General features: G+C 53.6%; 7 protein-coding genes across 7 annotated transcripts; 3 read left to right on the top strand and 4 right to left on the bottom strand.

The window, feature by feature from the left end:
• Positions 1–956: 956 nt before the first annotated feature.
• Positions 957–5,273, bottom strand: UV8b_02705 (uncharacterized protein; the record flags this gene model as incomplete). Its single annotated transcript, XM_043140203.1, has 1 exon — positions 957–5,273. The coding sequence occupies one exon, from the start codon at positions 5,271–5,273 to the stop codon at positions 957–959; it is 4,317 nt and encodes a 1,438-aa protein (XP_042996137.1).
• Positions 5,274–5,914: 641 nt separating this feature from the next.
• Positions 5,915–7,468, top strand: UV8b_02704 (uncharacterized protein; the record flags this gene model as incomplete). The annotated part of the gene is made up of 2 exons (XM_043140202.1): positions 5,915–5,999; positions 6,066–7,468. The coding sequence occupies 2 exons, from the start codon at positions 5,915–5,917 to the stop codon at positions 7,466–7,468; spliced, it is 1,488 nt and encodes a 495-aa protein (XP_042996136.1).
• A 652-nt stretch (positions 7,469–8,120) lies between these two features.
• Positions 8,121–9,716, bottom strand: UV8b_02703 (uncharacterized protein; the record flags this gene model as incomplete). The annotated part of the gene is made up of 2 exons (XM_043140201.1): positions 8,121–9,439; positions 9,563–9,716. 2 exons carry the CDS (start codon positions 9,714–9,716, stop codon positions 8,121–8,123), a joined length of 1,473 nt encoding a protein of 490 aa, XP_042996135.1.
• A 930-nt stretch (positions 9,717–10,646) lies between these two features.
• UV8b_02702 (uncharacterized protein) lies at positions 10,647–13,166 on the top strand (the record flags this gene model as incomplete). Its single annotated transcript, XM_043140200.1, has 3 exons — positions 10,647–10,993; positions 11,056–12,984; positions 13,085–13,166. The coding sequence occupies 3 exons, from the start codon at positions 10,647–10,649 to the stop codon at positions 13,164–13,166; spliced, it is 2,358 nt and encodes a 785-aa protein (XP_042996134.1).
• Positions 13,167–13,915: 749 nt separating this feature from the next.
• On the bottom strand, positions 13,916–15,354 carry UV8b_02701 (uncharacterized protein; the record flags this gene model as incomplete). The annotated part of the gene is made up of 3 exons (XM_043140199.1): positions 13,916–14,637; positions 14,729–15,214; positions 15,300–15,354. The coding sequence occupies 3 exons, from the start codon at positions 15,352–15,354 to the stop codon at positions 13,916–13,918; spliced, it is 1,263 nt and encodes a 420-aa protein (XP_042996133.1).
• A 1,577-nt stretch (positions 15,355–16,931) lies between these two features.
• UV8b_02700 (uncharacterized protein) lies at positions 16,932–17,981 on the top strand (the record flags this gene model as incomplete). The annotated part of the gene is made up of 3 exons (XM_043140198.1): positions 16,932–17,489; positions 17,853–17,878; positions 17,948–17,981. 3 exons carry the CDS (start codon positions 16,932–16,934, stop codon positions 17,979–17,981), a joined length of 618 nt encoding a protein of 205 aa, XP_042996132.1.
• A 250-nt stretch (positions 17,982–18,231) lies between these two features.
• On the bottom strand, positions 18,232–20,616 carry UV8b_02699 (uncharacterized protein; the record flags this gene model as incomplete). Its single annotated transcript, XM_043140197.1, has 4 exons — positions 18,232–18,826; positions 18,892–19,987; positions 20,065–20,298; positions 20,394–20,616. 4 exons carry the CDS (start codon positions 20,614–20,616, stop codon positions 18,232–18,234), a joined length of 2,148 nt encoding a protein of 715 aa, XP_042996131.1.
• Between the last annotated feature and the right edge of the window lie 1,153 nt (positions 20,617–21,769).

The following is a 21,769-nucleotide window of genomic DNA, read 5'->3' as shown; positions in this document are numbered from 1 at the left end:
CTCCTTGAAGTAGCGGCCAGACAGCCCTTGGAATTGCCTGAACAGGACGAGAGGAGATGAGTTGGGTAAAAAGGGGGCGGGTGGAATGGGGAATGGAAATCGCAACTCATGCCTATGCCACAATTACCGAGACATTCACTATCATGAATACATTTCGAAACAAGACCATATGTTATCCTAAGCAGCGAGTTTTCCATGGTTTTCACGACGTCATTACAGAAAGGGCGGCGCGGGGCGGCTCGACGGCGTTTACGGGAAATCAAGAATCGAAACGACACAGCGGCGGGGGGAAAGGGAGACGCATCTTTTTTCTTTTTTAGTGCTTTTTTCTTCTTCTCATTTTTCTTTTTGCTACCGATTGATTGGCTCTGCTTTTTGGTCGTTGCGGAAAGGTTTTTTTTTTGCCTTTTTTTTTTTTTTTTTGGTTTTGATCATTTCTTGTCTGGAGCAACCATAGTAATGTACGGCATTTGGACACAAGCTTGCAATCCAGTGGCGGCGGGCCATCAATGAGCGGTGCGAGGGCTTTGGTAGCGGCGCCTCCCGTGGTTTGTGCGATGCCTCCGATGTCCTTTGGGCGATTGAAACGTGCAGACCGGCGTCATGCTACCTTGCTGCTTGGTGCTTCCTGCGACTGAGTGATTGATGGAGGGCGGTCGAGTCGTGACGACGGCGGAAATCACGGCGGAAACCGCGGCGAAGGATGGTGAGTAGCGCAACCCAAGGAGACCCCGGGTTTCTTGTACTGGGGAAACGTTGCGTTGTATTCAGCCATGCATGATTTGAAGATGATGCTCAAAGCCTGGCTCAGCCAGCTGCAAGTACGACTGGCTCTCTGTTGGATTACACGATGAGTTACGGCTATCTGATTGCTTTGACATGTAGTCCCTATCCAAATCAACCTCTGACCACTGACAGCTTGTTCCACGAGCAACACGCCGGTGCACACGGCCCCCTCACAGACAGGTGAAGCAAAAGTCCCTGTTGCAGGTGTACCCGTCCACGCCGCACACCTTGGCAGCACTGCCGCCAGACGCCGCCGGCGTGCCGGGGACATCCGCGCGCCGCCTCTTCTTCCCCTTCCCGTCTCGTTCCCGGGCCGGCCTGTGCTCCTCCGTGGTTGGCGGGCTGGGTTTCCGTGTCTTGCGCGAGCTGTCTCGCGCGATCTTGCTCGATATAAATGGGCGTGGGGGCTTGGACGAGGACGCCTTTTTCGGCTTGGCCAGGTTTCCGAGCTCGTCTCCTTGGTCTTGTTCTGCCCTGCTCTTGCTGTCGACCGAGGCGCGGGGTGGTAGTGGCTGCCGTGGGGCCGACCGTCTCACAACGTCGGGGGGCTGGTGCCGCGGCGGAGATGTGGTGGGTGATATTGACCTCGTGGAAGCCTTGGGCTCGGAGCCTTTTGTCCTCGAGGCAAGTCTTGGCTCCGAGGAGGCCGCTCGTGAGTCTGTGTTCTTGGGCTCGGGGGTGTGCTTCGTCGACGCCGCCTTCCAAGCTTGTGAGTTGAGTGCCTTCTTTGGCTCTGCTGGAAACCCCGGCATGTCCCGGACTGGGTTTTCCCCGGGATTGGTGGGCGGACCCTTGGATGCGGGTGGATTTGGGTCCACGGCCTTGAGCCGGGGCGCTATCACCGCTTGCTTCAGTTGCTTCATGGTCCGCCGATTCTCGAGCATCGGTAGCTTGAGGGGTGCGGCTGTGGATTCCACAAACACTGGCGTACACCGTTCTGTTGACCTGGGAACCATGGCGGATCGCCGCGCCGCTGGTTTCTCCGGAGTCACAGCCGTAGCGCTTGTGTCGAGCAGAGTCCGCTTTGGCGAGACTCGAACTGCCCGAGGGCTCTTGCGAGGCGTTGCGTCGGCTAGCGTCGAGAAATCCGTCATCTTCGATTGGCCAGGCCCAAGGCGGGTCAGGCTCGTTGGCGGTGCTTTTGGAGAGACATCTGTGACCGGTTTTGTAGGCGTGGCGACGACGTTGCCCGTTGACGCTGCTGCTCTCGCGGCTCGGTTGGGTGACCCTTTATTTCGCGCCTGGGAAACTGGAGACGCGGCGGCTTCTGACGACTCACGCTGCCTGCCAGCTAGTGCAGAAGACCCCCTGTGCAACCCTGCGGACATGTCATCCGTACGAGAAGCATCATCGATCCAACACGGCTTTGCTTCATCGGCAACCTGCGATTCAACGTCGACTACCTCTTGGAAGCTGCCAAGGAACTTCTGCGAATCATCATGTGGCGCTTCGGGCTCGGCACCGTCGTTCTGAAATGTTCCTGCAGACCCCTGGCTAAATGTACCAGCGGGCTGCGGTGAAGAAGGGAGGTCAAACGGATCCGACTGTTGCGACGTCGGGGTGCGAGGCTTGAGCGTTTGCAGGCGCAATGGGGTTTTCCTGCCTATACTTCGCACCGGTGAGGGGGTTCTCTGGGGACGAGCATACTTGACGAGAGAAGAAGACCTGTGAGCGCTGGTCGGCGGACTCGGCGGCGAGGGAGTTGGCTGGACCACTTGTCCAACTCTCACGGGTGATTCCATTGTTGGAAATCCCGCGTCGTCATCCATGGTGACACCGTCCTCATCTTCATCGTCTGAATCATCGTCCGGCCCTCCATTCTGCATTTCAAACCCAGGAGTTTCGGCTGCAGAAGAGTGTCCCTCGGTATCAGTTTCCGCAGCATCTGTTGCCGGCCGTCTGGAGGTGATGACAGAATTTTCATCTTCTAGTACTTCAGTAATGCGGCTGGTTTCATACGGCACCACCTCGTCCTCAGAATCGGAAGAACTGGAACCTGACTCGCTAGATTTCTCAGGCGACGACGAGCGGGGTGGCATCATATTGGGTGCGTATGGCTCCGTTTGCGCTTGAAAAGCGTTGGCAAGCAGAAAGCTTCCATGTAACGACGAGATGTCTTGGGCTAGACTTCTGGCAACGCCGTACCATGCGTCCTCGGACACCATTGTTCTGGTGGCATGTCCGCTTAATAGAGCCGTCATACTATTTTGCAGCCCAGCAATTTGTTGATATGGTCTGGGTTGCGCTCTCGATCGACTCCTCTTGTACCCCACGGGATATTTTCTCGGTCTCCCCCGTTTCCGCTTGACAGGCTGCTGATCCCGTTGAGGTGACAAGGGATTTCGGACCGGTAGCGTAGGTTGCTGCATGAACTGCTGAAACGGCTGCTGGAGCATCTGTTGCTGCATCTGGTGCTGCATCTGGTGCTGCATCTGTGCCATGGGTTGTTGAAGAAAGGGATATTGGATGGGCTGGTAGGGAAACGGGGGAGGAAACTGAAGAAAAGGGTGATGAAAGGCCGGCTGCGGCATGAAAGGCTGCAAGGGGTACGGGAAGTGCTGCTGCGGATGCATTGCTTGCGGAAATGGTGGATAGAAAAACGGCTGGCCGGGTCCTTGAGTCGGATACGGCATGGGTTGCGGTTGAACAGGGGTTTCGGTTTGCTTTTGCGCCTCTTGCTCAGCAGCTGATGCGGGAGGGGGATATTTTCGGGGTCGCCCTCGCTTCCGTTTCATCCCGGACGCAGCTTCCGGCTGAATCGTCGGTGGGTTTGACGAGCGCTCACTGTTGGGAATAGCGCGTTTCTGCTGTTGCTGAGTATTCCGATGCGGTGGTTCAACAGGCTTTGCTTGGTTCGAGTGAGGGTGATGTTTGTTATAGAGAGGCCTGTCGTTCCGATTTGCCGTGTCATGCGTGAAACCAGACGGATTGAGTGGTTTCTGAACAAACCGTCTCTGTTTCCTAGAAGCAGTTGGAGGCAGAATGCCTTTCTTAAGTCTGCCTCGCCCTTTGTTGGTCGTGGTGTCGCCAGGGTGTGTCCCGGATGGCCGAACGAGCTTCGGCTCAGCAGTTGGGGCAGCGATGGATTTAGGTCCGCTATTGGTTACCCCGACTGACGGCCCAAGGAATAGAGGGGACTCATCATCCGAGAGCATGCAGGCTACATCAAAGTCCTGTCTAGTGGGCTTGTGGGACGCTAGCCGTGTTGACTTGGCAGCTGGGGGCTGAACATTTGCATCGTTGTCTTGACTGGCAAAGGTATCTTGAGAATCCGGAATGACTCTGTCGCATGTTCCTGCCGCATGGCTTGGCTTGCTTTGAGGTGCTTCATCAGTCAGGTCACCAGTCTGGGACGACACATCCAGTTCATCCCCAGAAAACAACGAGTCTTCGATAGTGTCGCTGTCTTCCCTGACTGGGCCAGAAAGAGATTTCCCTGTCATGTTTCTCCGTCTTTTGCCACGTGCGCATTTTGTTTGCCGTTTTCCGTATCGCTTTTCGTCGCTTACGGACAGGGCGGATGCTTCTTCAGGATGCTGTTCGAAAAGGTTGGCAGATTGAGTGGCAGCGTCGTGTGTGTCCGGGCAGGGTAGCGCCTTGGGTCTCTTTGGCCGTGGCTTCTTCCCAGATAGCCCCAGCTGGGCTCTTAAGGAGAGCCGCTGATCGGATTCGTTGTCCTTGAGCTGATAGTCTGAGGCCCAGACGGAACTGTGGCCGTCCTGCTTGGAAAAGTGGTATGGCTCCTGGGTTGGGGGCAACATTTGCCACGGACCAACAGCGAACGGAGAGGCGCCGAATGTTCCCAACGATGACGAGTATCGTAAACCGCCGCCGTCATAGAGTCCAGACATCAGACTTGGGCCACCCTCGGTCGTTGCGCCATGATCGTATCCAGGAATAACGTCCAGAGCGTCCGGATCCGGGTAAGAGCCCTGCATCTGCATGTAATCGGGAGCCACTTGGTTGTCGTCCACCTCGGTCACCCAAATGGTATTTTGCTCTGTGTTTTCGATGCCATCTTGGTCACCTGTCACCTGCGGAGAGGCATCTGCCATGTCATGATCGGTCAAGTTTCCGTCGTCGCTGCCCCCCCCTTCCTCGCCACTTTCCGCTTCTTCGGCTTCGCCTGGAATTCCGACGTCGAGATCGTGGCGCATATTCTCAAGGTGGCCATTGTGGACAACAATCTCGCCAGTAGACATGTCAATTTCGTCACCGATGCCCTCGAAATCCCTTCCATATTTCTCGTATATGCGGGCCATGGTCGCTTGAAAACGACTGTCAGCGTAGGCTTTCTCAATGGCAAGTCGGTAACCACCGTCACGATCAACTGAACCTTGTCGCTCGTCCTCACCAGCTGCCTCTTGGTTGTCCTCGTCTCCCTCGTCTCCCTCGCATTCCTCCCAGTCCTCATCTCCATTTTGCTCCTCGTCACCCAAATCTTGAACAGGCTGGCCCAGTCGCCGCCGCTTGACGGGGGGTTCCATGCTGACGCACAGCAAGTATGGTGCGCCCCATGTGGTGTGGTTGAAAGATTTTGCAAGCCTTCCGCTGCAATTAGAATGCACTGTATGCGGTGATTTGACAAGTAAGGAACCCGGGATGCGAGCGGATAAAAAGGATGCGCGGGTACCTGGTGGTTTGCCAAAAGCCAACGGGCCACAGCCAAAAAGTTCAGCAAGCCAAGCCTTTTGATGCCGACGCGTCGTGGAGCTTGAAGTTACGGCGCGCGTTAAGTGGCCCAGGCAGGTTTATTAGGCTTAGGCTGGCCGTGGCAACAACGGCAAGTCAATATTAGGTACATGTGCACTGTACTGTCTGGTGGGACCCGCGTCCACTGATGATGTTCGAGTTATGCTCACTGTGGGTCCAGTTATTCAAGTGACACAAGTGACACAAGTGACAGCAGCCCGTTGTTTGTCGCAGTACTCCGTACTCCGTCCTCCGTTCCTAACAAGAGAATCTCGTCTCCATCTTCTTCGATTCTGAAAACAGCAGGATTCCACTGTGCTTCTATGTCACTGTACTTGGACGGACGGAAATAACTGGAATCTGCTCGTTTTTTATTTCATCGGTTCCTGGCCGCCAGCATGGGATAACTCCATGGCTAGAGACAGCTCGTCAGAACATGTTCTGCCAAAAGTGCAGGCAGCCGCTGAAGCTGCACGACTCCCTCCAAGGACTCAACGCAGCGGCATATGATCTTTTGATTTGTAGGACGTCCACAGAACTCTTCGGCGCCACAAAGTCCCTCTCACTGACTAGCCATCGTGCTTTAGCATCGACAACAACAACATCAACAACAACACCACAGCCGCCTCAACATGAAATCGAACCACGGTCGTCACTCCTCCAATCGCAGCAGCAGGCAAGAAAGTCACTTTATAATCAAGCATTCCAAAACTCGAGTCATCCAACGTTCAAAAGACACCATGGCGGTCAGAGTCGCGACTCAGCCATGTCATTCATATACCTGACAGAGTCGCAAGTTGGCCATCCGCAGACACTCTCCAAAGAGACTCCGCCAACCCTACCAGCACAAGCTCCAGCTCCGGATTCCAAAGAAGGCTCAGCTTTCAACAGTCAACACGTGAACAGGGGCGATGATGTGGAGAGGATCAACAGGCTGTTCGAGATCCTGTCCTCGCGATCTGACATTGACCATCCTATATGTGTGGAATGCACAGACCTTCTCGTCGAGGGGTTGCAAAGAAAACTGGAATCCGCAGTCAAGGAGCGAGATGCCTACGTCAATCATTTGCGGCAAGTAAAGGCAGCGAAACCGGACGATGACGAGATCAAGTCTCGTCAGGAGGCGTTAAGAAGAGCAGAAAAGGACAGAGCCGCGGCCGTGGACGAGTTGAAGAAACTAGAAAAAGAAAAAGATGCTCTCGACAAAGAAATATTGACACTCGAGGACGAATCTCGCCAGCTTGACAAAGAAGAAGAGGCGTTTTGGCGGGAGCGAAACGCTTTCGCCACCAAGATGGCCGACTTTCAAGCGGAGAGGGACAGCATCAACGCCAAGTACAGCCATGATTCTCAGCTCCTCGAAAAGCTCCAAAAGTCCAACGTGTACAACGATACTTTCTATATCAGCCACGACGGCAGCTTTGCTACCATCAACGGCCTTCGGCTAGGGCGATTGTCCAACAAGCCTGTCGATTGGTCAGAGATCAACGCAGCCTGGGGCCATGCTCTTTTACTGCTCGTAACCGTGGCCGATAAACTCGAATACAAATTTCAAGGCTACGACCCGCAACCCATGGGGAGTACGTCAAAGATTATTCGGTACGACTTTCCCAGTCCCTCGTCAAGTCGGTTGGGCAGCCGAGCCATGCAAGCACCGCCTAAGAAGCATACGTTAGAGCTCTACAGCTCTGGAGACATGCCTTTGGGTTTGACATTTATGCATCGCAAATTCGACAATGCCATGGTTGCGTTCCTGGAACTAGTGCGACAATTGGGCGCCTACGTTCAAAGAGAGACTGACCCTCCTGGAAATGCGCTCCGCCTGCCTTACAAGATCGACGGAGACAAGATTGGAGACGTGAGCATCAAGTTGGGGATTGCGCAAGATGACGGATGGACCAAGGCATGCAAGCTCACCCTCACGTGTTGCAAATTTCTACTGGCGCATGCCAGCAATGTTGATTCAAAGGCTAGAAATACAATGACGTGAGGCAGCTCAACGCGACAAAAGTCACGCATTATATCGAGTAGCCGCCGTAGGAATTCGTTGCGGTTACCGCACATGTACATGTCTGGTATCTTGGGACGACAGATGCCATGCTGTAGTGAACTCCTTGTCCGTTTTAATGACGAGAAAAGCAGCAGCCTCTAGCCGCATCAATGTCTCTCAGCGGCTGCCAAGACTCCCAGGGGAGATGCTCCGAGGCCTCTCGTGCGAGGACGTCAATGAGCCTCAAAGATGTATGGCCTGCACCTCGACGTGTCCTTGACATTTATGCGAGTCATGGAACAGGTTGAAATGATCTGCAATCGTGAGCCGCTTCGCGACATAAATTGATTGAAAAAAGCTCGAAATGGCTACAATCTTGGATGTTGACCGGAATGCTGTTTACGGATGTTGGTGGGTTGGAGTGGACTACGTCGGTCCGCATGATCTGCCAATGATGCCAGCTGTAGGAACTTGGCTTTAGGAGTTTTTGTAGTTTATGGCTCATTGTTGATGGCAAACTTATACATCTAAAATGGTGTCTCTTGGGGTAAAAAAAAAAAAAAAGCGCCGTCATGCTCATAAGAACCAAAAAAAAAACGGTGTGCTAATCCTCCAAAATCCCGCAAAATCTCGCACATATATAAATTTTCGCTTAAACATCAATCGTGAAATGACTTATTTGGGAATAATACGCATGCATCGCCAGTTCTAATATGGATACGTCTCCAAATACCTCGTTTCCATCAAATCCCCCAATCAAAATCAATCTACTGTCGTAGAGCACGGTCCCGTGGTAGCCTCTTTCACAAGGCGGCTTGCCATATACTTTTCTCTTGTCCCACGTCATGGTGACCAGGTTGAGGAGCAACACATCGTTGCAGTAGTCGCTTCCATCGTGGCCGCCTAGGACGAAGAGGTACGAACCCACAATGGTTGCCGTGTGCGACAGTCGTCTGTAGGTCACGGACATGTGGACTTTTTTCCACACGTTCATGTCCAAGTCGTACACCCAAACGTCGTCAAAGCACTCTCCGCCGTCTGAGCCCCCGAATATGATGAGCTTGCTGCCCACCACATTGGCGGTGTGGTAACCGCGGGCTCTCGGTTGCGATTGCTTGCTTCCGCTCTTGGCAGATTTCTCCGGCCTCGACAAAAGCTTCCACGACATTTTTGTCATGTCGCTGACGTCGAGCCTCCAGATGTCGTTTAAAGCTCGGACACCATCGCCACCGCCAAACACGTAGATGTCGTTCTTGTATAAACAAGCTGTGTGAGCCCGCCGTTTGGACGGGATTTTGTCGCCCAGAATCCGAGGCTTCGTCCATCGAAAGTTTACCGTGTCCAGCACGTACACATCATTGTAGTAGGCAGGACCGTCGCCGCCACCGAAGACAACAAGCTTCTTGCCGACTGCTGTGCAGGTCATGGCCCTCAAAGGCGCCGGGATGTCTCCGACTATGTGTGGAAAAGACCAGTAGAATGCGTCTGCGTCAAGTACATACAAAGAATTGAAGCAAGTTTTCGAATCACAGCCTCCGAAAATATAGATATTCGATCCAATCAAGGTGGTCGTGTGCGCTCGCAGATTAGAATGAGGCGATCCTGATACGAATGCCTTGGACCAATACATGCCGGATGCTGGGGCAGGTTCCACATCCGGTGATTCTTTGGCGTCGGGTAATGGCGGGAAGGGTACGTGTTGGCCTCTTGGAGGTTTGGTGTTTTTGAATCTCGGCCGAGCTGGTTCAGTCGCAGAAGGAGGTTTTCGACCATCTAAAGAGGAACTCCTTCGAGATTTAGAGGTTCGCTTGTTTTCGTTGTCGTTGTCGTTGTCTTCGTTTTGAGGACCATCCTTGTCCTTTTGGCCATCCTTGCCCTCTTGACCGTCCTTGTCCGCTTGACCATCCTCGTTCTTTTGGCCGTCCTTGTCCTCCTGACCGTCCTTGTCCTTCAGACCGTCCTTGTCTTCGGCTGGGGTGTGAGCATCGTTGGACATGGAAGGTAGTTTCCCAGTGTGCGAGCTTGACGCAGAATTCGAAGCTACCTGAGAGGTAGACTGTGACCGTTGCCGGATGGAAAGGTCGGATGGCTTACGTTGCTGATCGTTGATGCTCTTACTTGCGAGATGACTGTGTGTATGGCTACGTGGCAAAGTAGCAGGTTCCTCTTCTTCCGAATCGTCTGAACCATGCGATAAGGCTGTTTTCGAGTTAGGCGAGGTGCTTTCGATGGCTGTTTTTGACCGCATCGGCTTTGTTTTTACCGTCTTTTGACGGGGTCGCCCCGACTTGCCGACGTCCGCCATGGTCTCAGTCATAGAAGTTCATTGCCCTCTGAGTGCTAGCGGCTTCACGAAGGTGCTTAGCTTGAGCAGTGGTGAGAGCAGCTACGGGAATGATTGGCGAAGAACTGGGCGCGCGGACTGAGGAGCGACATATTATCAGTCATGGCCGAGCTTGGGTCCTGGGATTGGGTGAGCAGCGCATTTGTTGAAAATGATCCAAGTGGCTGACACCTGGTTCATAGGACCCCGCGAAAATCCCCACCAAGTCCCCACGATGTTTGCTTACAAATCCCACGAGTCGCCTCGTAGCAAAATCAGCTATCAGCTTTGTCTAGTCTATACGTTTCAATCGAGGCCGAAGAAGAAGAAGAAGAAGTAGAAGAAGAAGAAAACAAAGAAAAGGGCAAGACAAGAAAAGAGGAGAGGAGAAGGAGAGGCGGCAAAGAATTTGGGGCCAGAAAGAAAGAAAGAATACTAAGCCAGCTTACCAAATCGCTCCTCTTCCCCGACAACTGCTGGCACTGCCAGTCTCTTAGAGGCCGAGCTACAATACGTCCCAGTTTTGGCAGGTGTCAATTCCAGGTGAGAACTTGCAAGGCTGTTGTTCCCTGGGAGAAATTTTTGCCCTCATAATCAAAGCTCACTTCGTGCTGATTTGAACATGCTCAGCACCATTGATCAGCCTTGGAAAATCGGTTCGCCTTTTCTTCTGACCCTTCTGTGGAATTCTGGGCTTTTATCATAGCAGTGGAAAGCACCGTCTCTGCAGAGACCTCCATTCTAGTAAAAAGCAGCTTTTTCCCAGGCTTCCAGCTTGGCACAATCGTGACCCCAAGGTGGTTAGAAACTTGAATTTAAGCCTGCCGGTCATCGCATTGTTGTCCCAGGATCAGTATGACTGACAATCTTGACGAAAATGCGACTGGGCAGGAGCCACTTCCTGCCCCTCAGCCAGGGAGCGGTCCCAAGGCTCTGGCCAAGGCTTACAACAAGTTCAACGCTCCTCTGCCAGCAGACCTTGCTAGCGCTGTGTCTCGCATTGACAACGGAGGTTTGAGCGTCGAGGAGAGAGCTGCAAAGAGACTTAAGACGGACAATGCGCTTGAATCCACGAATGCAAGCAAAGGTGACAAGGGCGGTGAGGAGGCGGAGCAAACCAACGGTACTGGCGAAAGTAAAGCTGCAGCCGGCGTTGACGGGCAAAGCGACCGCCGTGCCGGACTGGCAGCCATCAAGAAGGAGTGAGTTGATATACTGTACACCAGAAGACTACAAGAAGCTAAGCAAACTTTCGTCATCAAAGATTTATCGTTGATGTGTCCACCCTGAAGAACCCAAATGCTGAAGTCTTGGACGACGATGCAGCAGAAGGTCGGGTAGGTGGTGATGCAAGAGACGCTAGAGATGGTGGTGGCAGAGGCAAAAAGGGCAAGAAGGAAAAGAGGAAGAAGGGTCAGAATACCGAGCGCAGCTTCGGCAGCTCCCGCGACTCCATCCAGCTCTGCAACAGCCGCGCCTTATACTCGGAATTCTCCCCCCATGACTGCAAGTTTGGTGACAAGTGCCGCATGTCACACGATTTGCGTAAGTATCTGGAGGAGGGACGGCGAGAAGATGTCGAGACCTTTGACGGAAGATGCCCAGTCTTTGAACAGTACGGCGTCTGCTTCTCTGGTTGGAAGTGCAGATTCGTCAAGAGTCACATGAAGGAGATGGAGCACGAGGACGGCCGGAAAGAACTTACTCTCATCGATAGATCCAAAGACGAAGAGTTTGCGGGACATGATGGATCCAAGAAGGTTCAGGTGTCATCTGGAGACGAAACAGACGAGCGCCGTCCCGGGGTTTACAACAATGTTGACATGACCATCAAGATTGAGATGAACCGTAAGCGCCTCGACTTTGCCAAGGCAGACGAGTACATCAAGTGGATGAACGACGAATCAAGTCTCAACCAAGAATTTCATCACCGTCGCAAGGGTCAGTCTAACGAGGGCATCGAAGACCTTCGCGCGCGCTATGTCGACCCCCCATTCAAGCCGTCTGAAAAGCGCCGCTTGTATTTTGGTGCAGAGACGCCTACGCTGGCCCCTCTTACAACCCAGGGCAACTTGCCATTCCGCCGCCTTTGCGTCGAGCTGGGCTGCGAGCTCACCTATTCTGAAATGGCTATGGGAATGCCCTTGCTTCAAGGCTCCAAATCCGACTGGACGTTGCTTAAAGCGCACGAATCAGAAATTGCTCCCCCAGCCTTCAAGCCTGGCAAAAACAGCTTTGTCTTTGATAAATACGACCATTCACGAGATGTCAGATTCGGTGCCCAAATCTCGGCCAACCAGCCGTGGATAGCCACAAAGGCTGCCGACGTCCTGAACCGCTTCTGCCCCCACCTCCGTGTCATTGACCTGAACTGCGGCTGTCCCATTGACATGGTGTTTAAAACTGGTGGCGGCTCGGCACTGCTCGAGTCTCAAGGGAAACTCGAGCGCATGATCCGCGGCATGAACGCCATGTCGGGAGAGATTCCCATCACGGCCAAGATACGAACTGGCGTGAAGAGTTCTCGACCGACCGCCCCAGCCGTCATTGGAAAGCTTGCATTTGGTTCGCGCGAGCACCGCGAACGCCTCGGTGCCCCTGGCTGTGCGGCCATAACCCTCCACGGGCGCAGCCGAGAGCAGCGGTACAGCAAGCGCGCTGACTGGAGCTATATCAGCGAATGCGCTGCTCTGATCAAGACCTACAACAACCAAAAGGACGCTCTGACAGATACTATAGCGGAACCGGATGCCAGCACTTTACCCAACGCCAAGGACGGCCGCCTCTACTTCCTCGGCAACGGCGACTGCTATTCACACGTCGAATACCAAGAGCACATTGAACAGGCACGCGTCGACACGGTCATGATTGGTCGCGGGGCTCTGATCAAACCTTGGCTCTTTGAGGAAATCGAGAAAGGTCAGTACCTCGACAAGTCCGCCTCTGAGAGATTGACCTATGTCGAGAAGTTTGTGCGGTACGGCCTCGACGCATGGGGCTCAGACGAGCTGGGCATCGGCTTCACCCGGCGCTTCCTCCTCGAGTGGCTCAGTTTTGCCTATCGCTATATCCCCATTGGCCTGCTCGAATACCTTCCGCCCAGCTTGAATGACCGTCCCCCAGCCTACGTCGGCAGAAACGATCTCGAGACCTTGATGGCAAGCGGCAACTACAAGGACTGGATAAAGATTACGTACGTCTGGTGAAGAAATACAACCTTTTATAGTTTCCTCCCATGGTTCTGTGCTAACTCCTCCTTTTTCTTTTTTTGGATTCTCTTTCCCTCATCTCAGGGAAATGTTTTTAGGTCCCGTTCATCCGGGGTTCGAGTTCCAGCCTAAACACAGATCGAATGCTTACGAAGCAGAAGGGTAGCTGTCACTTTTGGTATCCCGCATCGGATCACGTCCATAGGCGCAGCGACAAAGCGGAGCTTCCTTGTGTGCAAACTTGCATCTTCCACTTCCGTTTTTCCCATACGAGACCTGGCCCTTGCCGCCCCCCCATGTCCACTTAGTCAACGTTGCTGCAGATGGAGAAGAAGCTATTGTAGCTATTGTGCGAGACAAGTTGCACAGACTACACCGCATATGTAAAGGTACATTTGGCAGGGCATTCGCAGAACAAAAAGGAGTTATGTTGCTGAGAAAAGCGAAAGCGCCGACATGCGCCGACTGCATTACAATCGATAGATGGCTTGATGTATTTAGCAGTAGAAAAGATTTGTGACAACTTCTATGGCATGCGTGAAACAGCACCTCCATGGACTTGATCACCCTATACAATCGAGTAGCGAGCCCATTGGCGTTTGGCATTCACCAGGAGAAGACATTCCCACGCAGGCCTTTGTGAGATGGATGTACAAAAAAAAAGAAGAAGAAAGAAGAAAAAACGCACACCTGGGCGTTTCAGCTATGTACACTTTGACGTGAGTCACACACTACGTGTGGAAAGCTTGCTTCTTATATCCAACAAGCAGAATAGAGGCACTCTTGGTCCATTTCATGTCGAAAACCGGCTGACGGCTCTTGAACCAAGGTAGTAGCGAAAAAAAAAAGAACGCCCCGTACGGAGTGCGATTCGTGGCGCCGGGGCTGGCTTCATCACCATTCCCACTCGGCACGCTATGAGTAGAAGTGGCTTCGTTGCATGCCGTCGGCGGTCGCATCATACTCTGTTTTACCTTGGTGAAGCGTCTCCGATGCGCTCGTCAGGGAGTTGGTGCGGCTGGTGTCGCTAGGGGCAGCCTTGATCTTTTTGACCTCTGGGACGGGTCGCTTCAGCACTTCGAGATACGTGGAGGGGAGGTACCCCTGGCGACCGTCCCGGGAGCGGCATTGCCACCACTCGCTGGGATTTCCGGCCGGGTCGTTCTTGGCCAGGACAGCGACGAGGTCGCCCTTCCGAGCCTCGAGCTCCATGGTGGATGCGTTGCCCTGGGGCAGGTAGTCGTATAGCAAGCGGCAAAATTCCAGCTTGGACGGGTCCACCGGCTGCTGTTGCTCCAAGGCCTGTTGCTGGAGACGGCGCGCCTCTTCTTCCTGCGACGCGGCGAGGGCTCGGATCATCTTGGACATGAGGTAGGGGAGGCCGAAAGCGGCGGCGAGGAAGAAGAAGAGAGGTTTACGGCTAGCCTTGGCCGATCCGGGAGTGCCATCGGGTCCGGGTTTGCGGCCTTCGAAGCGCGCAAAGGCGGCGGGTGTGAGAGCAGTGGCGTCGGCCGGAGGAGGGCGACCAGTGATTTTGGCAATCAGCGTGCGTATCCATCGCATGAGCGTGAAGATTCCCAGAATCGAGCCCAGAGTGTCTCGCAGGTTGCCAAACTGTTCGGCAACGGAAACCATGGCTGTTGGGGAAAGATTGTGTTAGTCTGCAGCGTCTATGGAGAACGAATGGGCTGGAAGGACGGAAATCGTTCCCGGGCTGATCAGACTTACCAAAGAAACTAGAATGCGTCGCCATGTAGGTGCTTTCCAGCATTTGAGCAAACCCGCCAAAGGCAGTCACGACACCTTCCAGCATTTGAAAGGTTGCCGCAGTCCCATTGCTGAAACGACTAGTCAAGCTGTTGGGGTCGTTGGGATTCATGCCCATGCTGCCGTACATGCCACCGCCGTACATGCCACCGTAACCTCCGTATCCGCCGTACATGCCGCCGCCGCCGTAGCCGCCCAAGCCGCCAAACCTTGAGTAAGGACTGGAGTAAGGCGACGAGTAGGCACTGCCGTAAGCACTGTATGGAGAGGCGCCCACGCCCACGCCCGGCATGGCTCCGGCGCGACTATAGGCCGAAGCATTCTGGTTGATGGTGGAGCTGAGAGAGGAGGGACGGTCGGGAACAGGAGGGGCCGTCGGGGATGCGGACGATGGAGCAGTAGGTGCGGCGGTCGTTGGAATGGCAGCTGCGGTAGACGGAATCGGCGCTGGTCGAGGATGGCCAAGTCAGCACGTGAAGAGGCAGGCGGCTCCACGTAGCACGTAGAAACACATTTGAGGGGAAACGCATACCAGAAGGTGCCGCAGTCGCGCTGGGCCGCTCCCAAGGTTTTGGCGGCGAGGCCATCGTAGCCGTCAGGAGCCGCTGAGCTGTAGGATTGATATGGCTAGAGAAATCCGGGGTCGCTAGAAATAGCCGGCGCTACAACAACAACGTCACCGTGGCTGGCTAAAACTCGGAGTTGGTCAGAGACGATTTCGGAGCCGTGGCCGGAAGAGGGCTGGTTCGCTGATGAAGAAGAGCGGGCGGGCGGGCGGGTGCTGGATGTTAACGATGGGCGAAATCGAGCTGCTGCATGGAGGACAGCGTCTGCCGAGAGAAGGTGACTTTGTTTGGCAGAGCGCGTGAAAGAAGATGTAAGAATGTCTGCCTGGTGGGGGGATGAAGGAAGCATTTGGCCACCAAAAATTGTTTTGGCAAATGTCCGCCTTGTTTGGCAGCTGACCGAGGCGCGGGAAAAGATGGGTCTCGCACGGCAGTCCGTCATTGGCTGGCCGGCCGCTTGCGTTCGTTAACCACCCTCCACCACTGTGCGGAGTACTCCGTAGGAAGTTGCGACTACTGTGCCTCGGCACTTGGAAGTTGGAAGGCTTATTAGGCGCCAGGTACATACATGAACATAGCGTCTGGTGCTCGCAGGTCTCCGAGCACCCAAGACGGATACCTACTCCGTATATGCCGCCGCATCCAACACTGTAACGGTATTGTCCTGAAAGTTAAGCAATTGCATCGTCAACTTAACGGAGCTGGGAGGTTCGGGGCGGCGCCTCGGCTTACATAATCAGATTTTTGTTCACTGATTTTCGAAAACATGGCAATTGCCCACTGCATCAACAAGCCGGGCTGAAAGGCAAGCCTTGCCATAATCCAGAAAGAGCCTGCTACGTAAGATCTGCATACTCCGTACTGCTGTATTGTATGGTCTTGTGAAGTTGCGAGGGAACAGAGCGAACCGCTTGGTTTACGGAGTATATTGGATAACAACCTAGTTTTTGCCACTCAGTTTCCCTGTCCAGCCGCCATCCACACATCAGAACCATTGACTCTTCCATATCGCATCGCAACCATCGATTGGAATTCCTCACCCAGTCAGTATGCACCAGCTCCCCTTGGCTCAACTCTGACTCTCGCGGCTACCAGACTAGTCGTATGACGTGCTGTGCACGTGCTGTATGCAACTCCCATCGAGAATGTTGACTCATCGCCAGCCCCAGCACCATGGCATGGCGTCAAAGCGTCCTGCCGAGTTCATCCCGAATCCATTCGTCAAAAAGCGCAATCTCCAGTGGACACTAGATACCTCCTTGGGCGACATCGAGTCAGACTGTCGTCCTGAAAGTCTCGGGATCAAGAATTCTCATCATTCAAGACAAGTGCCGCCAGAAACATCCGCCATCGAAGCCGGCACCATCCAGATACGCCATCACGTATCCCCCTTCTCCTCCCACCTCGCTCTCCACACTTGAACCGTTCCTCGCCCACCGCCGCTTTCCATTCAAGACTACGCGTCACTCTACACCCGCAATGCCCACTCATTCGCAGGCTCTCATTTCGTAATCCACCAGCACGACCACCCAGTTGCTGGCACCCACTATGACCTCCGGCTTCAGATCAACCCCACCAGCAGCGTATCCTGGGCCATCATGTACGGGCTCCCAGGGGACCCCAACAGCGTGCGCCTAAACCGTAACGCTACCGAGACAAGGATCCATTCCCTGTGGAACCATCTTGTCGAGACAGCCTCGCGCCAGACCGGATCCCTCCTCATCTGGGACACGGGGACATTTACCGTTCTCCCGCGTCGTACCAAGCACTCCCCTAGCAAAGATCCTTCCTCTCCAGCAGCAAGCTCCTCCTCGCAAGATGTCGATGGCGAGAAAATCACTCAGCAGCATCTCCTGGAACAAGCGTTTCGCGACCGGAAAATCCGTCTCCGATTACACGGGTTTAAGCTCCCCAATCCATACGTTTTGAATATCCGCCTGACCAAATCGGAAGACGCCCATGGAAGAGCAACGAGTACAACACCCAAACGTCGGCCAAGAGCCCGACCAAAGGCTGTTGATCCCGAAACAAGCCCATCAGAGGAGGATGAACAGCCCACACACTCGGAGGAGGAAAGTCATCTCGTTTCCAGGGAAGAAGACGATGGCCAAGCGTCCGCCACGGACCGCGAGATTCGCGAGATAGAAGACGACCAAGTCCGTAGAACAAACGCTTACCCTGGCGCAAGCAATTCCATAGGGAGCATCCACCGGCGAAAATGGTACCTCTCCTTGGACAGAGAGGCTTGTGGTTTTGTCAAACGCAAAGAACAAGGGAAAAGGCGCTGGGAACTTGCAAATGCAGAGCCATTGGCCGCAAGTAGGAAAAGGGCTGAGGGTGACAACAGATTCAACCAGCGTTTATCTTTTCCCTTTTATGTCAGGGGTGTTGAGCACGAAACAAGCAAGCGTGGTGACTGGTCGGAGAGGCGACGATGTCATGCGGGATGAAGGTGTGCAAGGCTTCGTTCAGAGAAAAGGCTGGATGCCTGTGCTGAATTAAATCGGATGGATTGCCAGACTCCATATCGCGATATCGAGCCCTGGTAAGGAAGCTTCTTTCCCTTTGACTCAAATAATGAGAGTTTCTGATCAGCTAACATGACATGCCATAGTCCCCCTGTCCTGCGAGAGCCGATAGCTGAATAGCCTTTTTCTCACGAAGCAAAAAAAAAAAAAAAGGGGGAAATCCAACACGACACTGTTTTCGTTAAGGGTACAAGATTAAAGATTCATTCATTTGTCGGAAATGATGCATCTTTGCCCGGTCCAAAATCAAACGAACAACGTGACGCCATTCCATGCAAAAGGGCTAGTCAGTGCAGTCTGGTATACACAAAAAGGACCAAAAAAAAACTTCACAGCATTTTGTTCTTCCATACGAGCTCGAGACCGCGCATTATGACGGTTTCTCCACAGGAGTTGGCGCAATTCGTCGTTTCTTGGGTTCCTTGACCTCATCTTTCTCGTTTTCACTTGCATCCCGCTTGGTGCCGGCAGCATTAACCATCATGGTCCGTGGCGTCTCTGGTGGCGTTGCGACGGGCATCCCGGTCACCTTTGTAGAACTAGAAGCAGTCAAAGCAGGGACGCTACCTGCAATGAGCGTCGGGTTGCTCACAACCCCAGTGGGAACCGACGACGGTTGCGTGGCGATTGATGATGTTGAATTTGACCTAGTTGGAGATGGTGGGCGTTGGGAGGCAGGAAGCAACGAAGCAGGTGGGGACGGTGCGGCGAATGAACTAGCTGAGTTGCGATGCTGGGGGTGCGAGCCATTGGGGAATGGCGACGGCGGAGCAAAACTGGTCGTTGGTGTTGGCGTCGGCGTATTCTGCGTAGAACTGACATTGTTCATGCTCGCACCTCCGGCCATGGTTTTGGGGGGTCCGATTTCGCCTTTGTATATGTCACCCAACTCTCCAGCAGCGAAGGAGAGACTGGAGCAGAAGCCGTCGGATGATGAAATTATCAACGTGAGACCATCACTCGACCTTCAACAGGCAAAGTCAGCCGTGAAAACATGTGCAGAGATGCTGGGGTAGGTAAGGGAACTTACCAAGCTAGATCAGTAAACGTAGCGCAGTGCAAATTACTCACAACGCAGATGGGCGTCTTTTGTTGTGTATCATACAGTAGAACTGAGTCTTGAGTCGCGACAGCATATACCATGCGATAAGGCAGGGCAAAGGCGGGCTTGGGCCCCGGTGTTGAGGCGTCCGTCTCAACACTAATACTCTTGGACGGAGCCGCTACGCCAGCATCGGACGTGGTGCTTGACGGCGGCGGCGGCGGCTCCATGACTGCAGGAGCAGATGCTGATTTCGAAACAGGCTCGGGCAAGGGCGGTAAAGGTTCTTCGCCCGATGTGTCAATGGTTATGTGCTTCGTAGATGGAGGGGTTTGGCGCAACGTGTAGTACACCGGAGAACACTTGACGACCACGGACGGTTTCTTGTGCCCCGGTAAATGGGCAATGGGAGGCTTGTTGATGCCGCCACGAGTGTAAATATACACGGTGTTTATTACTTCATACATGGGCCTCATGTCTTTGTCAGCTTGGTGTTGGGTCTGATATTGTCCCGACGGTGTGAGTAAAAGGCTGCCGTCCGGTGTAAAGGTAAGTCGGCGAAAGAATGAGGTCAAAGTCTCATTAGCGTAGAGACTGGCATTCTTGGCGCCCATTTGCGTCTTAGGCGACACCTCCATGGGCATGACTGCAGGTAGAGGTAACGTGGGAGCGGGTGAAGCAGACCGTCGCGAGGAAAACGACGATCTCCTGCTATGGCTGACAACGCTTGGTGGATTCATTGGGAGGGGAATCGATGTTGGGGTGCCAGGTGCTGAGGGAACCGGTGATCCCACAGAGGCAGAAGTGTTGGAGTCAATCACGGATAGCTGTGCTCGGTGGCCAAAGTCCGGAGGGGCAGGACTGTTTGAGGATATCCTTCGAGGAGGCAGATCTGCTTTTATGTGACTGGCGAGGCGAGGGGGTTTGTCATCATGACTGAGGGTATACTGCCCGTCCTTTGTCTTGAGGGAGTATATGTGGACAGATCGATCGGAGGATTGCGTAGCAATGTATTCATTCAGGGGATCCCAGGTCACCCCTTGGACATAGTGACTGTGCTCAGCAACCTGTCTGACAAGCGCACCTGTTGTTTGAAGACCGCAATTGTTAGTTGGCCGTTGTGGAGAGACGTAGGGCGGAACACGGAATGCGGCGACTGACCTGAATTGGCATTATATATCCTTGCAACATTATCCATACTTCCGATGATGAAATGCATGGCATCGGGAGACCATGCCAGGTCATATATTTCCGCTCCACTAGAACGGCACATGTGCTTTGCTCTCCACGATTCCTTGTCATCATGGGCATCAGCCCCAAAACTAAGGGGAGGGAGGTCACTGGGAACCCAGAGAATCACGTTGCCGTCATCACCGGCCGACGCGATTATTTCGCCTTTACGAGAACCAATGTCAGATTTGATACACGATGCAAGAGATTACGAAGCATGACGACAAGTCGTCTGAAAGGGAGACAAGTGAAACGCATACCTTTGGGTGCCCAGCGGACGACATTGACGGCTTGGTTGTGCTTGGTCAAGGTTGAGAGGTAGACGACTTTTCTTTCTGGTCCAGAACAGTCGACTTGCCAGATTCGGACGTGATTATCACCACCCGCAGTAGCAAGACGGCCCTTTCCGTTTGGCTCGAAATGGGCAGAGTAGACTGGGGCGTTTTGGTCGTGCCAATTGATGATGAGCGGCGTGGCCTTCATCGTGATTCAAACGGTTGCTAAGGGGACGCAGCTAATGCACAGCATGAGGCATTCGAAGCTGCGCTGACGCTGTTGTAATTGTTGTTGATTGAAGCAGTTTGTGGTTTGGCGTTTCGTTCGGGTACACGCCCAAGCTGGCCGTTTCGGTGGTTGGAAGGTGCGGTTGAATGTAATCGTACGATGGTTGGTTTTTAATAGAGTGGATGGATTGTCAGCTACCTGAAGCTTATTGACAGCTTCTGTGGATCACACATATGAGCTGGCCGCGGGATGGTAGGGTCAATGAAGGAAGTTGCGATCGATTGAGACGGAAGAGTGGTGAAATGTTGGGCTGGGAACAAAGAACGAAAAAGAAGGACTGAGATTGATGGACTGCCGGGGAGTATTGCCCGTGATTTCTCAGTTGATCCTTGGCAACGAACTTCCTTTGGGGATGTGATGAGACTGGCAGGCATTACGAGAGCAAGACAACGGGACAAAGGCACAAAGCAATGGACCTACGGAGTGCTCCGTAGCTGTTACAAGCACGCACGGCTATGTACAGTGCAGAGACCAGACTCGGTGCAGCTGGTCTGGGTGTCTGGTGCGCTTGGATTTGGGGTGGCGGCTCAATAGCGGGGATCGCAGGAGACAGCCTAGCCTTGAGCTTGGGTCTGGTCTGGTCAAGACTTTCACAGAGCCCGGGCCCCCGAGTGGTCCCTTACCGAAGCCTTAGGTACCTATAGGTACTCTCACTCCACAGGGACTCGAGTGCTCACTAACAGATCAATGTTGATCGAGTCAATGCAAGCTAACAGGGACTTGGCTGATGAGGTCAGACACGATTTCCGGGTGGCCGCGCCATGGTGCAGCCGCCCAGTGCCTCCTCGTCGTGCCCACTTTGCTATTTGCTGCATCCTTTAGGGAGCCCCGTGCCAAACGAAACAGCACCAAATTTGGGTTTTCTACTACTACTACTACTACTACTACTACTACTACTACTACTACTACTTGCATGCAGCCCAAGCACTTGGTGTGTATCTCTTGCAGGGCGGGCGATAACTACAGGGGCTGGAACTTGGCGAGGAATAAGAAAGAAACAGAATCCAATAAAAAGCACCCTTTCAAATCGTGGCTCTTTGTCCCTCATTCCCGAATGCAAACATGAACGACG

This window comes from Ustilaginoidea virens, chromosome 2 (assembly GCF_000687475.1).
Source record: "Ustilaginoidea virens chromosome 2, complete sequence".
NCBI classification, from domain to species: domain Eukaryota; kingdom Fungi; phylum Ascomycota; class Sordariomycetes; order Hypocreales; family Clavicipitaceae; genus Ustilaginoidea; species Ustilaginoidea virens.
The sequence above is the reverse complement of the archived record's forward strand: the minus strand, read 5'-3'. Positions and strand labels throughout refer to the sequence as shown.